Source organism: Astyanax mexicanus, chromosome 17 (genome assembly GCF_023375975.1).
Source record: "Astyanax mexicanus isolate ESR-SI-001 chromosome 17, AstMex3_surface, whole genome shotgun sequence".
Taxonomy (NCBI): Eukaryota; Metazoa; Chordata; class Actinopteri; order Characiformes; family Acestrorhamphidae; genus Astyanax; species Astyanax mexicanus.
Genome location: NC_064424.1, coordinates 12,274,187 through 12,290,696, shown reverse-complemented (window position 1 = coordinate 12,290,696; position 16,510 = coordinate 12,274,187). Strand labels below are relative to the sequence as shown.

Sequence of the window (16,510 nt, the reverse complement as noted above, 5' to 3'; positions counted from 1 at the left end):
AACTTTAACTTTTTAAATGTCTCACGTACCAGCAAGAAAGGTGCAGGTGTGGCTATGCTGTTTGATGATACTTTCCAATGCAAGCATATTTTGAATATTTAAGTCCAGTTGTAAAAACACTTTGAATGACCGTTGTGTATGAAAGGTGCTATATAAATAAACTTGCCTTGTTTTGCCTTGCTTATGCAATTATTTTGTAAAGAGTGTAAAAGTGTTAAATAAGCCATCTAACACTTTATAAGCTATTCTTTATACTTTAGAGTCTAAAAAGTAGCGCATTTTGCTTTGATGCCAAATTGATACCCTCTCTTTGCTTTATTCTCTCAGTTTTCTTCATGAGGTGGAACCTGGAATGGTTCTTAAAAGAGTTCTAGAGTTGCTGAGCTCTGAGCTCCAACTCAACATAAAACCCAAATCACCTGGGTTGAGTTTTTATGTCAGGTGTTTTGTTGTGAAGGTCAAACACTTCTTTGTCAGCGACCTAATTGCATATCGTCAATGTGCAATGAAACACATGCATCTTCAAAACAGCAACGTTATAGGAGAGAGATTAAACACTACAACATTAAAATAAGGCTCCTATGTAAAGGGTTTATAAATAGTTTATAAAGGAGTTTATTAATGCTATTAATTAGCTTGTAAATACTTTATAAATCAGTTGCAACACATACACAAGAAGGATAAAAGTGGCCTATTGTTGCCAAATAGTGATTCCACATTCATTTATACTGTTAAACTTTTGATCTTTCTGGATGCTTTCTGGATCTAACTTTGTGTGTTCCATTAGTCAGCATTAACATATCTGTTATTAACATATATTTTATTAGCATATGTGTTATTAACTTTAACTGCCCAGATTAATAATTTATACAATAATCATAACAGGGTAAAAAAAAATACTGAGTAGGAAACACTTTGTGTGTTGTAACTACTTATTAATGGATAATAAAGCATTTACAACCTAATTATTAACCATTAATAAACTCCCTCATATACCCTTTTTAAGTCAAAATCAAAAGTTTATTTCAGGTAATTGTGGAGAATTTCTATTGGTCCATTCATCAAGAATTTTTGACACAGTTTTAGGAACAGTTTGTTTCGCTCAAATTATGCAGTAAAATAAAAATCTAAATCAACAAAATGCAGATATTTGTTTTTCATTGGTCCACGATGATATGGGTCCCTTAATAGCTTTAATCTTTAATATGAATCTACAATGTAGTTAATGCAATGAGTTCTTAAAGAACAAGTGAAGAACAAATATTAATGGGAATGCGTGTCTAAACTTTTGAGGGGTTTACTGTGTAGCTTATTAATTTCCCTAAACTGATTAACGCCACGTTTCAGACAATATATAATATATGCTCTTAGCAAATCTTTCAAGAATTAATCAGAGAGAATAAATGTGCTCATCTAAAATTGATGAATTTAATGAGATAAATCTCATTTCGGTTGAAATACGGGAATCTTGGTTACAAGATATTCAATTATATTATCGGCACGTTAAAAAAAAAGTCTACAAATGGAATGGAATGTTTGTCGCGGGCACAATTTCCCTTATAAATGTGTGTTTGATTAGCATAGAGTGTTATATACAGTAAGTGTAGCTCTTAGCCTTCTGGCTAATGCTTTGCATGCTTTTGTACGATGGACTAGGTTTGGTCTGGAACTGGAACTGGAACTGTAAATGCTGGTTCCAGCCAAGTTGAGAAGGACATCTTCAAAACCTTTGCTGCCCAAGGATAGCTCGGGCATGGCTGAGCTGATCTTACTGCAGGTGTAAAAAGAGGCATCCAGAGAGTGATTTCACCCCTCACAGGTCACAGCATGGATCCTGAGCTTTATTGAGGCCTCTGGGTGTAATCCAGACTAGAGCCGAAGCCTGGGCTCTCTCTCTCTCTCTCTCTCTCTCTCTCGGCTCCGTCACATTTAGAGCCAGCACCCCACGGGGCAGAAATCAGTGAAGGGGCTCAGAGGAATGTGAGGAGTTTTAGCTGTGCTCTTCTGCAGTGGCTACAGAGTGCTAGCGTTCTCCATCTGGAGTCATCTGGAGCCATGCGGTTGAAGAAGACCATTCTGAAGCGCTTCTTCTTAAAAGACTTGCTTCTACAATGCATTACATTACTTTATATTACATTATATTTGGCAGACGCTTTTGTCCAAAGCGACTTACAATAATGATGTACATAGAGTAATAGAAGTTTAAAGTAAGAAAAAAAAAAAAAACTTTTTTAGACAGGCCCTAAAGAAGGTCAAAGGGAAATAATGGGATAGAGGAGGCGAAGAAGGAAATGAGGTTAGAAGTAGTTAGCGTGTTAGAGGTGTTAAGAGAGTAAGTGCTCTTTGAAGAGCTCTGTCCTCAGGAGTTTATTAAAGATAGTGAGAGATTCTCCTGATCTGGTAGTGGAAGGTAGTTTGTTGTTCCACCATTGGGGAACTCTGTATGAGAACAGTCTGTATTGATTTGTGTGAATTTGTGTTTGGTAAAGCCAGGTGACGTTCATTGGAGGAGCGCAGCGGCCGGGAGGTAGCGTAAGCCTTCAGAAGTGAATGCAGGTAGGAAGCCTGTTCTGTCATCACCTTGTAGGCGATTGTATAAGAGCTTTGAATTTGATACGAGCAGCAACTGGTAGCCAATGGAGCTCAATGAGCAGTGGGGTGACATGTGCCGGTTGGTTTTGGCTGGTTGAAGACCAGACTTGCTGCTGCATTCTGGATCATTTGGAGTGGTTTTACTACACAGGTTGGGAGGCCAGTTAGAATGGCATTGCAATAGTCGAGGCATGAGACCACTGCTTGTACCAGGAGTTGGGTGGCCTGTTATGTTAGAAACAGTCAAATTTTTCTGATGTTACACAGCGCAAAGCGGCTCGAAGGATCGGGCAACTGAGGCCACATGGTGTGTGAAGGAGAGCTGGTCATCAACCAGAACACCCAGGTTCCTAGCAACCTTTGTCAGGGAGAGGGAGAGGGAGAGAGAGAGAGAGAGAGAGAGAGAGAGAGAGAGAGAGAGCCAATCAATGGTTATGCCGAAGTTGTGTTGGATATAGATGGTTTCCAAGACTGAACCTGAAGGTCAGTCTTGGAAAGGTTTAGCTGGAGGAGATGCACCTTTATCCATCAGGATATCCGAAGGATCTTCAGGTAAGGATGACAGATAGAGCTGGGTGTCATCAGCAAAGCAATGGTAGGAAATGTAATGCATGCCTTCTGCAGAAAATTCCTTGGTGGACACAATATAATCAAAATAAAGAGCTTGTGAAACACACTTTTAAGATGCTAGCAGGATCTGCACAAACGAACCTCGCCAACTAATTAAAGAAAAATCCCTAACATTATCCTATCATGTATTTTTTGGAGAGAAACATGGAGAGCAGCAGCTGCTGAGCATCATAATCCATTCTAATCATTTCTGTTTTCTTTTTTTCGATTTGCTTTAAGTGTGCTGCTTCGGTACCTCTGGCAGGCTCACCACTGCTGGATCAAACAGCTGTCAGCCCGCAGTGAGCGAGCAGCTCGATAGCTCCAGGAGTAGGGTTCGTCCGCAGGACTTCAAATGCTCAGCCTATTTCGCAGACGAGACTAGTGCAGTCAATGGTCTGCTCGTGGACGCTGGAGTTCGGATGGCACGTGTCAGGAGTCCCACATTCAGAGCGGCTGCTTCTTTTGAAGGATCTAAATTGTGGCGAGCGCTCGCAGGCAGTAACGGAGAATGCAGGGGTCACGGTTAAACGCTGCCTCATTACTGCTCAACATTCAAGCCACTGAGAGCAAACAATGAGGCACTCAGGCAAAGCGTGCCATTTTCTAGCGCCGATCAATTATTCCCTTTTCTTTCCCCCTGCCACCCCTCCGAGCGCCAGACACACAACAGCCCGGCTCGGCGGCAGTAATGGGATGCGCCTTTCACTGGGGTGAGTCGGCAGAGATAACGTCCAATCCATAGTGTTACTTGCTGCTGGGCGACTAGGGTGGGTCCTGCTGCACCATTGCAGCCTCCATCCATCATGGCTAACGTTCAGGGGCTATGCATTAGGGACGAGGATGGCATGAAGCCCAGTATAGATCAAGGTGTGCCCTTCAAGGCACGGAAAGAAAAAGTGCTCGGGCTGCACGATTAAAGCTTTTTTTATCATCTACCTTATTTTTCGGATTATAAGGTGCACAATCAATGACCGTCTATTTTCTAGTCTATTTTCATACTAGTAAGGATGCCTACAGTGAAGAGAGCAAGGGTGTAGCCATGTTTCCTTTCTAAAGCTGTAAAGTGGAAGCTGTTACTCTACATAGATTTCTCTCCTGAAAACTGTTTTTTTTTGGGTGAGTTAAGCACTTCCATTTATTTACAGTAAGCTTAGATTTCCAATATTTTGTCTAAGCGTAAGTTTTCAGTGAGGTTTCTCCAGAACTAAGACAGGCTGCAGCAACATTAGCATTAGCTGCTAATCGCAACGCTAGCAGGACGTAGAGTATATACACTGTGTTCCAAATTATTATGCAAATAATATTTTCTCAGATTTTCCAAAATTACCTATATGAATTGCAGTCATTGTAATTTTCTAGTCATCGACTATTAGAGTACAGCTGAAAGGTTTTTGAACAAACTGCCAATGATAACAGTATATTTAAAAAAAATAAAACACTCAAAATGCACTCAAAATGCATGTTCCAAATTATTATGCACAGCAGAGTTTTCAACCTTTTTATTTTTATAAAGAACAAAACATTGGTCATTTATGAAATTATAAGCATTAGCAGGTTATTACAAACTGAAATCAAACAGTTTTCCAGTCAAAACTTTATTCTAGGAGATCTTACAATTGCACATAGGACCCCTTGTTCGAAAGGATCTTCTGAACTCTCTCGTCCATTGAATTTGTCAGATTTTGGATGGTATCTGCTTAAATTGTTTTGCATGCGGACAGAATACCCTCCCAGAGCTGTTGCTTAGATGTGAACTGCCTCCCACCATCATAGACACTCCTTTTGATGATGCTCCAGAGGTTCTCAATAGGGTTGAGGTCAGGGGAGCATGGCGGCCACACCATAAGTTTGTCCCCTTTTATGCCCATAGCAGCCAGAGATGCAGATGTGTTCTTTGCAGCATGAGACGTTTCATTATCATGCATGAAAATGATCTTGCTGCGGAATGCACGATTCTTCTTCTTGAACTATGACAGGAAGTGCTGTTTGAGAAACTTCACATACATTATGGAGGTCATCTTTACCCCTTCAGGGATCCTAAAGGGCCCGACAATCTCTCTCCCCATGATTCCAGCCCAAAACATTACTCCACCTCCTCCTTTTTGGAGCCATAGCCTTTTTTGCATGGGGTGTCCATCAACCAGCCATCCACCACTCCATCCATCTGGACCATCGAGTGTTGCACGGCACTCATCGGTGAACAAAACAGTTTTGGAGTCAGTCTTTATGTATTGTTTGGACCACTGGAGCCATTTCTGATTGTGTGCATTGGGTAGAGGAGGTCGACAGGATGGAAGGACCCTGCATCTTGTTGTTCGGGGGATGTTGGAGGCACCAGCAGCTTCAAAAACTTGTCTGCTGCTATGACAAAGCATTTTTGCAGCTGCTCTTTTAACTTGACAGAATTGCCTGTTGGAAAGAGTCCTCAATTTTCCTTTATCAGCACGCACACGTGTGTGCTCTGAATCAGCTACATACTTCTTGATTGTGCGATGATCACAATGAAGTGTCTTGGCAATGTTGATTTTAGTCATGCCTTGACCTAAACACTCCACAATTTGTTGCTTCTCAGCAGCCGACACATCCTTTTTCTTTCCCATTTTGGCTAAAAATGTAGGCTGCTTAATAATGTGGGACAGCCTTCTTAAGTAGTCTTGCCTTTAATTGGACACACCTACCAAATAATTAGCACAGGTGTCTGCAATTGCTTTCAGTGATACAAAGAGCCCTGACACACATCACCATCGATGAGTTTAACTGACAAACAAAAAAAATCTTACCTTATCACTCCTAAACACTTTTTGCATAATAATTTGGAACACAGTGTATATTTATATAAGGCTCACCGGATTATAAGGCTCACTGTCAATTTTTGGATTTTGGGAAAATTAAAGGATTTCAAGTGCGCCTTATAGTCTGAAAAATATGGTATTTCTGAGGTTTTTTGGACTTTTTTTGAATGATATTTAGGAATAGACCTTCAAGAAATTGTACAGCATCTATAGATATTTGATGGAAGGCATAACATTATGCTTTTTATTACTATTATTTGCATGACGCTCAACACAGATCAAGGTGTGCCCTTCAAGTAATGGAAAGAACAGGTTTTTCTATTTCCAACTTTCTTGGACTTTCTTAAACCCTATTTAGGTTTATTCTTCAAGAAATATTTCTTCAGGACCTTTGAGAAATTGTACAGCATCTATAAATATTTGATAAAAGGTATATTATTGTGCTTTTTATTCCTGTTTTTTGTATACACTGCATGCTAGAGAACCTGCTATAGGTGGTAAAATGCTTCTATGTAATAAGGTCAAAAAGATTCCAAGATTCCAAGTCCTTGAATCTTCTTTTTTCCCCAGTGCTAGAGGGTATGCCTCGTACGGCTGCAGCTGTGGCAAACCCCACATCAGCATGCATGGGCAGGCATTGGTGAACAAACAAGACCTGCTGCTTGTCAAACATCGCGCCTGCATCAGCACATGGGACCACTGGGTATTAGAGCGAAAAGGAGGGGCCACACTGCATCCCAAGGAGATGATGACAGAAAAGAGAGAGCGAGAGAGTGAGAGCGAGAGAGAGAGAGAGAGAGGGGTGAAGGAGGGGGGGGGGGGGTTGAGAGATTCTGTCAGACCCTGCTGGAAGCGGACACCCGTAGCTAGCTGTGAAGAGGCAGCAGGACATGTGTATGGATCAGCGGGTCAGGAGGAGTTCAGGAGAAGGGCAGGTTGTCTGTACGGCTTTGGGCAGAGGTTACAGAGGAGAGAAGATCGGGAGATTGCGGGAAGATCTTGATAAGTACAGTGATGCAAGGTCACCGCTGGCAGGCTCAGCAGGTCAGCAGGCAAGCTGGGATGAATCACTCCACAAATGTCAAGTGCGGCACAAACACCCGGCCTGCGCAAAGCTCCGCGAACAAATTGATAACGGCAATAATTTGGAGCAATACTGTGATTGTGATTATTAACTGCAATTAACAGCAATTAGTACACTCTGACACAGGCGCAGCGTGCTCACTGCGTTTGTCAGCCCGGTACAGCACCTGGGATTCACCACAATGGTGAATAGAGAAAATCTATTTTTTGATTTATCAGTTCAGAAGGAGCTATTGTAACAAGACATGTAAGATAAGAAAAAATAAGATAAAATAATCCTTTATTAATCCCAAAGCATAGAAATCTGTAGTGATATAGCTGTGCACGGGACAGGACAGAAGTATCAGAAAATATATACTGTAAGAAAAACATATATTACATTTAATATACAGTGCCGTGAAAAAAACTGTTTGGCCCCTTACAGATTTCAGATTTAGTTTGGGCTTTTTTGTCATATTTAGATTATTATTACAGATAATCCAACCAACTTTAATACCAAAGAAAGATAGCCTGAGTAAATACAAAATGCTTTTTAAAAAAGTTTTTAAATGATGATTTTTTTAAGGAAAATAAAAAGCAATCCAAACCAACCTGGCCCTACGTGAAAAAAGTAATAGTAATGATTTTTTTTATAAAGCTGAGTTCAATTTCTTAAGCCACAACCAGACCTGATTACTGCCAGAACTGTCGAATCAAGACATCACTTAAGTAGTACCTATCTGACAACATAAAGCAGTACAAAAGATCTCAAAAAGCAACATATTATGCCCCAATTTAAAGAAATGAATAAGAAAACAGATGAGAAAAAAAGTAATTGACTTTCATCAGTCTGGAAAAGGTTACAAAGTCATTTCTAAAGCTTTAGGACTCCAGCAAACCACAGTGAGAGCTATTATTCACAAAGGGAGAAAACATGGAACACTGGTGAACCTTCCCAGGAGTGACCAGCCTACTGAAATTACTCCAAAAGGCCATGAACAACTCATCCAGGAGGTCACAAAAGATCCCAGAACAAGTTAAGGTCAGTGTTGATGAATCAATAATAAGAAAGAGACTGGGTGAAAATGGTCTCCATTGGAGAGTTCCAAGGTGAAAACCTACTGCTGACCAAAAAGAACACAAAGGCCTGTCTCACATTTGCCATCAAACATCTTTATGATGTCTCATGGACTTTGGGAAAATATTCTGTGGGCTGATATTCTGTTTTCAGGAATGGTCCATAGTTATAACTGTACATATCAAACACGTTTTTACAGCATTCTTTGGGAACAGCATGTGACGTGGTTAAAGACTACAGCAGAATCAATACACTATTTAATTATCTTTTACACCATTTAAAAAATGCCAAATACTCTTTATACTGTGTGAACATGATTATATCAAACAAGCTAACATAAAATAGTAAAAAAAGAAATGATTCCATTTTCCTTTCTAGTATTACTAGTATTTTACTATGACAGCAATGGTATGCTTTTAACCCTGCACTTCTACTGCATGCTGACCTGTTCACTACAACTTAACATTCACTAGCCACTGATGGCTCATTTGGTGGCAGCTTTTCAAGGTCCCTGTAATTCTATATCATACACATGTGATTTAGCCACAAGGACTGATCTGAAGGACTGTGGCTGCAGCCATCAAAACGAAGGCTGTAGCAGAATTTCCACGAGAGTTGTGATTGATGAGAGCCGTCTGATGTCACATGGCGGAAATGTCACGACTACAAAAAGAACGGTAGACCCCTCCTCCTCATCCAACCCCAAATCACATCCCATCCCTCCATGAGTCCTTCAAATCTCCCAGACCACATGCACGCTTCCTCTGCTCATCTACATATCAATTCAATCAATTCCCAGCCCCTCGCTGGCGTGCTGGCTGTGGACGGGTGCTGGGTGATGGGATTTGGCAGTTTGATTATTGGTCAATGGGGGAAACCAGTTGTATAAAGGCTGCCTGAGAAATCGGTAAATGGAAACATGATTCGTGAAATTTGCACGAATCAGTCTTTTTAGTCACGTGTACTACTGTGTTTACGCAAAAACGCAAAAGAAAAAAAAAATCAGGAATCTACATTTTTGGAATTTAGTTTTACTTATTCGCACAATCAGTGGTTTTCAACCTGTAGGCTGTTGCACCCAATAGTACTCCAAAGGGATGGTGGTATCATTTTCAGTTGGCATATTTAAGATATAAAGATTTTTATTTAAATTGTTTGCAAAAATAGGACATGCTTGAGGAATGATCTAGCATAGTAGGGTCACATAAATGGCAAATTTATCTAGACAGTGAATAAGCAAGCAAGTTATGCTGATATGAGTTCAAGGTAAATGTTTCAATCTGTAGTGTAGTGAGTTTTACCATCAAAATTAAATCAGGATATATTTATTTCTTTATCTTCCTTTTTAATTTTTCTATTTTTCTTCCCAGTTTAGCTAGATCAATTGTCCCACCCATTCACAAGGAGAATCTTTTCAAAGGAGAGTCTTTTCGAACTTCTACTTCTACTGATGAGGCATTGCTTTCTTGGAGGAAAGCGCAGCGACTTGGTTCCTAAACATCAGCTCACAGAAGCTTTGTGCTGATTGAAGTGATGAGGTGAAAGAACACCATCTACCCACCCAGAGAGATCAAGGCCAACTGTGCTTTCTCAGGGCTCTGGCAGCTGATGGCAAGCTGCATGACTGGGATTTAAACCAGCGATCTCATGATCATAGTGACAGCGCTTAGCCATCTGGACCACTCGGCACCCTTACGTCAGCATGTTCTATAATGAAAGAGTCTATCAATCAGTTGGATGGGCTGCAGTGTTTAATGACTTGATTTTCTTTTGATTCTAAATAGTCGATTACATTTTAATGTGGCCTGAAAAACATGTTTTAATGGGTTAAGAGGGCCATGAGTTGCAAAGGGCCAAGGTTGGGAAGCCCCATCATAATTTTAAGGATAGGAATTTTTAAAATATTTAAACATTAAGCTAAGAATCTTCCGATTGACGCCAAAAAAGAACCTCCATTCATCCTCAGAGGAAAGTTGTATTAAAGGCAGATAGGTCTGTCTAACTGTGCTCGCTATCTGCTTAGAGGTGTGGCTGGGGAGAAGCTGTCCTACTACATAATTCAATAAAAACACCTGAAAGGCGATACTAAATCATACAGTCATTGAATTTATCTCTCAATCGTGCAGCGGTGCCAAAGCGTAAGTCATCCATGCTTTGAGGTTGGGAGCCCGTGAGATAGATCCCCACTTGTGCGCCGCTGTTCGCGCAGCTTTCCATAACAAGAGAGATGTAATTCATATCATGTCTGCTCGACTTCGGCTTTCTTTACAATTGTGGGCCCTGTTTTGGTGCGATAACGTCACGCACATGCACTGAAATTTTTTCCGGCAGACAAATGGGAGTGTAGGTGAGATTAACGCCGAGGCGGACGCAGTCAGTCAGAGTGACAATTGCAGACGTAATAAAAAAAGGGAGCCTGAGAGAAAAGGGGAGCCATGATTCTGCTAACAGTAGTCTTGATGGCCCCATTACTGAACACAATCGCAGCCTTTCTCTGACATGGAGGCCCAGCCAGTCTAAAGCACCACTCTTCTCCAACCCTCTCACTTTCAGACGGTCCATTTAACATTGTCCTCCCCATCTCTTCATATTGAGAGGTGTGCTTGTATAACTTGTATATACTGTACTTCACCCAGTGTGGGAGGGAACGTACTGATTTCTTCTACCCCTTGCCTTTTTCTTTATTTTAAAACTTTTAAATCTCCAACTTTTTCCAAGAAACGGAAAATCACAATAAAGTACAGCTGGCTGTTGATAATATGCAGGTCAGGGTGGAATAGAATAGAATGCTGCCATTCTGCTTGGTTTTATATGTGACATCTGAAATATAAGGTATTTTCCTATATAAGATACAAATAATGGTAACAATTTACTTGGATGGTCCATTTTATGGCCTTGTTGGTACTCAACTGACATTCAACTAAGCCATTACTCAACCCTAAAATCTAACCCTACACCTAACTCTAACCTGAACCACTAAGCAGCTCTGAAATCTAACTCTACACCCAACCCTAACCTTACCCTAAACTATAATTTGAAATTGAACCTTAAACTCTAACACTAAAATCTAGCCCTAACATTTAATCTCAACCATTAATCAACCCTAAAACCTAACCCTAACCATAACCAACAATCAACCCTAAAATCTAGCCCTAACATTTAATCTCAACCATTAATCAACCCTAAAATCCTATCCTTAACCATTGATCAACCCTAAAATCTAACCCTAACCTTAACCATTAATCAACCCTAAAATCTATCCCTACACCTAACCCTAACCTTAACCTTGAACTACCTCAAAAACCTAACTCTACACTCAACCGCTAAAATCTATCCCTAACATTTTACCCCAAATATTAATCAACCCTAAAATCCAACCCTAACCCTAACCATTAATCAACCCTAAAATCTAACCCTACACCTAACCCTAATCTTAACCATTAATCAACCCTAAAATCTAACCCTACACCTAACCCTAACCTTAACCCTTAATCAATCCTAAAATCTAACCCTATGCCTAACCATAACCCTAACCATTAATTAACCCTAAAATCTAACCATGTACCTAACCCTAATCTTAACCATTAATCAACCCTAAAATCTAACCCTATGCCTAACCATAACCCTAACCATTAATCAAACCTAAAATCTAACCCTACACCTAACCCTAACCTTAACAATTTATCAACCCCAACATTTAACCCTATGCCTAACCCTAATCCTAACCCAAACTAAACTTTAAATCTAACTCTAAACCCAAACCTAAAATGTTAAGATTAGAGTTTGGGTTAGAGTTGAATGTAGGGTAACATTTAATAGAGAATCATTTACTTTGACCTTTCAGTTCAATTGCATTTAACAGGCATGCAGTTGAATAATAGTTGAATATCAGTTGAGCATCAATGAGGCCCTCAAAAAACTAATAAAGTGTTACCTAAACAATTTTTGAGAAAAGGACACTAAATAAATAAATATTTTTATATTCAAAATTATCTTATTATAGGAACCCATAGAAAATTTGCACAATAGTTTAAAGACTTGGAAGGCCATTGGTTATTTATGTTTGTTTGTACACTAGATATGGTGAAACCTGAAACTATCCAAGCCTACCATGAATTTTAAATTGCTTTCATAATTATATCATTTATGTTCTTAACACTGACATGCATCTAAATTCATATTAGTTTATGCAGAGACTGCAGTGCAACACCACCAACAACATTAACAACACAACAATATGGTTTGGTGAGATTTTAACAAACCCTTAACTGAACCGACACAAAAGCACACTTCAGAAAAGAAATGATCAAAGCATGTTGAATGCCCCATGTTTTTTTTTCACAGCTAGAGGATTATTGCAGAAAAATGACACGTTCAGTGGCCACTCAGCACATGACAGAGGCTGTATAAGATGACAGGGTGTCAACGCTCCATAGAGTTCAAGGCTTGATTGACATAGGTGTCATAACAACATCCTGGCAAGGAGAGCTATTTTCAGATGGTGGGTTTTTAATGTGGAACAAAGAGCATCTGGCCTATCCTATCTATCCTCTTTACTTGTTCATACCTCCATCTCTCCAACGGATCTGCAGCTAGCACAGAGAGAGGGAGCCTATGACCCCTCCCTGCGTGATGTGTGAAGAGCAGAAGAGGGGCGAGGATCAAAGCATGTGTGCAGTGTGCATGGAGTACTGAAGAACACACCTGCCATGGCCTGGAATATCAATGTGAAGGGTGATGTCAACAGCCAGCTATTAAACGTAATATAGCCACTTTATTGCAACAACTCTATCCAAAGCCTGTTCAGGCCAGTCAATGAAGTGGCAACACGGGGATGGAAAAGTGTGAGTGAGGAACAGAATCAGGATCAGGATTAGGATCAGGACTTACCGTGGCCCCCTCTCGTAAGGAAGGGCATCCTGTTGATGGCGATGGGCACGGTGCCGTGCTTGTTGTGGAAGTGGTGGACGTGATGTGTGGTGCTCAGACTGGAAGACACGCGGGCATTGGCTGTTCTATCGGGCAGTGAGACCAGAAGGGCCAGGGACAGAGCCAACCTCCACCAGGAGCTCAGGCCCAGCCAGCCTGATCCCCCAAACTCAGAGCCTAGGAGCAGCACCTCCAGCCTGGGGCAGGAGGTGCTACAACAGGCCCTGCCGCCCATTCCCATCTGTCCCACCCGTTGGAAAGAAGACATCTCAGAGAGGGAAACCCATGTCTGCAATTATCCACAGGACAGGTAAACAATTAGGCGAAATTACAAACGAGTGAGAGTTCTGGTTCTAGGACTACAGACACCAGAAACAAACAAACAATCCAGCAAAAAACTTCTGCAGGTTTCCAAAGAGCCAATAAAATCCTTGAAGAGAATCCTCAGTCTCTTTGAAGTCTTGGAAATCCAAAGGGGAACGAATCTATTGCCTTCCTCCTTGGGCAATTTTTTGGGGTTTTACGGTCAAACACTTTCAACAAAAAACAGAAAAACCAAGGGTAGATTTGTCCGCAATCAAGCAAAATAGTCAGCTTGATAACCATCTGCAAATGCAATTCCTGAAAGCATTCAAACGAATCCCACAGCAGCCCTAATCAATGCATCAGATCACCAATACTGGCTTAATTGAGCAGGGAAGAAGTGCTCCAGGTGACACGGATGCCGGGAGGCGTCTCTTTCTCTCAATCGCTTTCTCTATCCCCAGGTCTCTCTCTCTCTCTTCCTCCCTCTCCCAGCTTCAGGTAGGGCTTAGACTCTGTTAAGACCACTTTCTCTCAGACGGCGGCCCCTCCACTGCGGAGGGAAAGATAAGAAACATCCCGGCAGGAAAAAAAGGATTATTCTAATAAAGAGGGAGCAGAGGATAAAAAGAGAGCAACGCAAAGACAAACGAGACAGAAAAGAGAAAAAAAGAAGATATGAGCCGGGCTGACGGAGGCAGGATGAGACAAGAGCTGGCGTTTTCCTTGGCGGTGTCGGACAGAGAGAAAGAGAGGCACGCCGAGAGAGAGCGAGAGAGAATAAATCTGCTGCAGCGCGGCAGAGGGGAAAAATTTGCAAATAAATAAATAAACGCACGCTGGCCGTCAGTCCTCGCACACAGGCAGCAGTCGCAGCACTCCTCCTCCTCTTCTTCCTCCTCCTCCTCCAAAGGTCTCACCTCCTGGAGCCTGAGCTGTAAGGCGAGAGCGAGAGCCGTACCGGACGATGGTCAGCGAGCAGCCAAGAGTCTCTCGTTCCTTCTTTCCCTCTCTCCCCCTCTCTCCGTGTTTCTCTCTGGCTGTTCTCTCTCAGCCACTGACGCACACACACTCTGTATTGATTAGCGCTGCTTTTGCATCTCCCCACGTTCCACTCCTTCCTGTTCTCTCTTCTCTCCTCTCCTCGAAAACGGATGTGCTGGCCAGGATCCTGACAATTCCCAAAGGAGGCAGGCAAAGGTGGTGAGGGAGGAAAAGAAAATCACGCCTCGCCGGTGCTGGACAGCCGAGGGGAGCTGAGACGTTCACTCAGTGAAAGCGCGTGCCAATTAAAATCAAGCGAGGCCAGGCTAACGCATCCTGCTCTCCCCCCACCCCAAAAAAATCCTCGATGTTATTTTAGTCCCAGGGCAGCTTGGATCACAAGCACAGAGATGCAGAAACAAGAAGTGAGGGCTGTTTCCTACCAGCACTGCAGACCAGGACACACAATCCTCCTTCTGAAGCCTCAGCCAGAGACTATCACGGTGTGAGCGAGCGAGAGAGAGAGAGAGAGCGATAGAGAGAGAGAGAGAGAGAGAGAGAGAGAGAAGGTGGGGTAGGGTGGTGGTGGGGAGGGGGTGTGGTAGAGCAGCACAGCATGTGTCTGAGAGAGAAAGGGAGAGGGGAGGGAGACGGATGAAGCAGCAGGCAAAACACGGCGCATAAGCACACATGCAGACATAGAGACAAGCCAAAGGAAGAAGGATAGGAAAGACAGGAGAAAAAAAAGGGTGAAAGAATCAGTTGCATGGGCTCAGACACTCTCAAAATTCCCTCAGTAAATTCACGGCTAATGCCCTCTGCTCACAAGCTCACTGCAGCTCCTCAAAACATACCAACAGAGCAACACACACACTGCAGCATAGCAGATCCAGAGGTTTAGAAGAACAGCGCTTGTGGAAACGAGTGGGAAAAAAAAACAAAAAGACATCGGCTGGTAGGAACGGGAGGAGAGGACAGGGCGTGAAGCCAGAGTATATCGAGGGTCCTCCCATTTTCAAAGAGAATGCTGAATCGCATACAGTAGAGCTGGCTGCCCTCAAGGGTGCCAGATGCAGCCGTCCCCCTCCCATGCAACCAACACAGCAGTAGTCGGCTCCCGATAGCGATAAATAATTTACTAACCGACAAAAACTGACGACAAGAAGTCCCCCTCTCAGCCTCGCTTTCGCTTGCCTTGTCTCTCTTTTGCTTAACAGCAGGTTGCTAACTTGCTCGTGAAAGGGGATACAAGCACTGCTGGTCACCTAGCCAAGCTTTGATGTATTTAAAACGGTGTGATGTGGTGACATGCCATATGATGCGCCTCTATTAAAAGAACCAGAGTCAGGGATGCCCAGTGTGGGAGAAGAAGAGAGAGAAAGAAGAAGATAGCAGAGAAAGATTGGCTCTGTGCAACCCCATACATCAGATAAATCACCCAGGATAGAGATCTCAGTTGGGAAAAAAAAAGGGAGAACAGGAAAGAGGCAGCGCCACCTTTCATGGTGACAGGAGGGGAGAAGTAGGCCATTACTCAGCCACAGAGAGGCAAAGAGGGAGCAGGCCACCGCCAGCGAGCCCAAACTGATTGAGGAGAGTGGCGAAGAAGGGGGTGCAACTCCATTTCGGAGTGAAACAAAACCGTTACGCGTAAATCCTAGCCATCAGGCGAGGCTAACGGTCACAGTTAGCAACACAGTTCAAACAAACGTGAAGTTCTCTCGACAAGATTTAGCTCCTTAGGTAGATCAAGCAGAGACGGCTGTGCCTCTGTAATCGATTCCCATTCCTCTGTACACCAAGCGCCTGAGATACACCAGAAATAACCTTGAAACCAGATGACATGTCTTGCATGGCGTTGACCGTTATCTGGTTGACAGAGGAACTGGATGAAAGGTGTTTTGGGCTGTGAACTGATTTGATCTGGCCTTTGACCCTGTGGGTATTCTCAACCATTGCGTAAACCAAGCAGTCAAGATTTCTTACTGCTGAAGAGACTGATAAACCAGCCAAGAAACAACATGCCCTAAATCAAGCTCCATGGTGCTCCATGGTTGGTGGCTCACCTGTAGAATGCTTAAATAGGGCTCAAAGTTTAGATCAGACTGATATTGACCAGGGATGCACAATGATATCAGAACTGTATCGGTATCGACTT

At 42.3% G+C, this 16,510-nt stretch overlaps 1 protein-coding gene across 10 annotated transcripts in view; it reads right to left on the bottom strand.

Moving 5' to 3' along the window:
* The window catches only part of nrxn2a (neurexin 2a), a 696,697-nt gene that overhangs the window by 187,524 nt on the left and 492,663 nt on the right, over positions 1–16,510 (bottom strand). For 3 of the 10 annotated variants that reach the window (XM_007260733.4, XM_022676119.2, XM_022676120.2), the window contains exon 1: positions 13,027–14,857. The exons of the other annotated variants lie outside the window; for them this stretch is intronic. In XM_007260733.4, coding sequence (XP_007260795.1) covers positions 13,027–13,333 — 307 coding nt within the window. In that variant the 5' untranslated portion in view covers positions 13,334–14,857. Of the gene's footprint in view, positions 1–13,026; positions 14,858–16,510 lie in introns of those variants that run through there. 10 annotated transcript variants of the gene reach the window in all.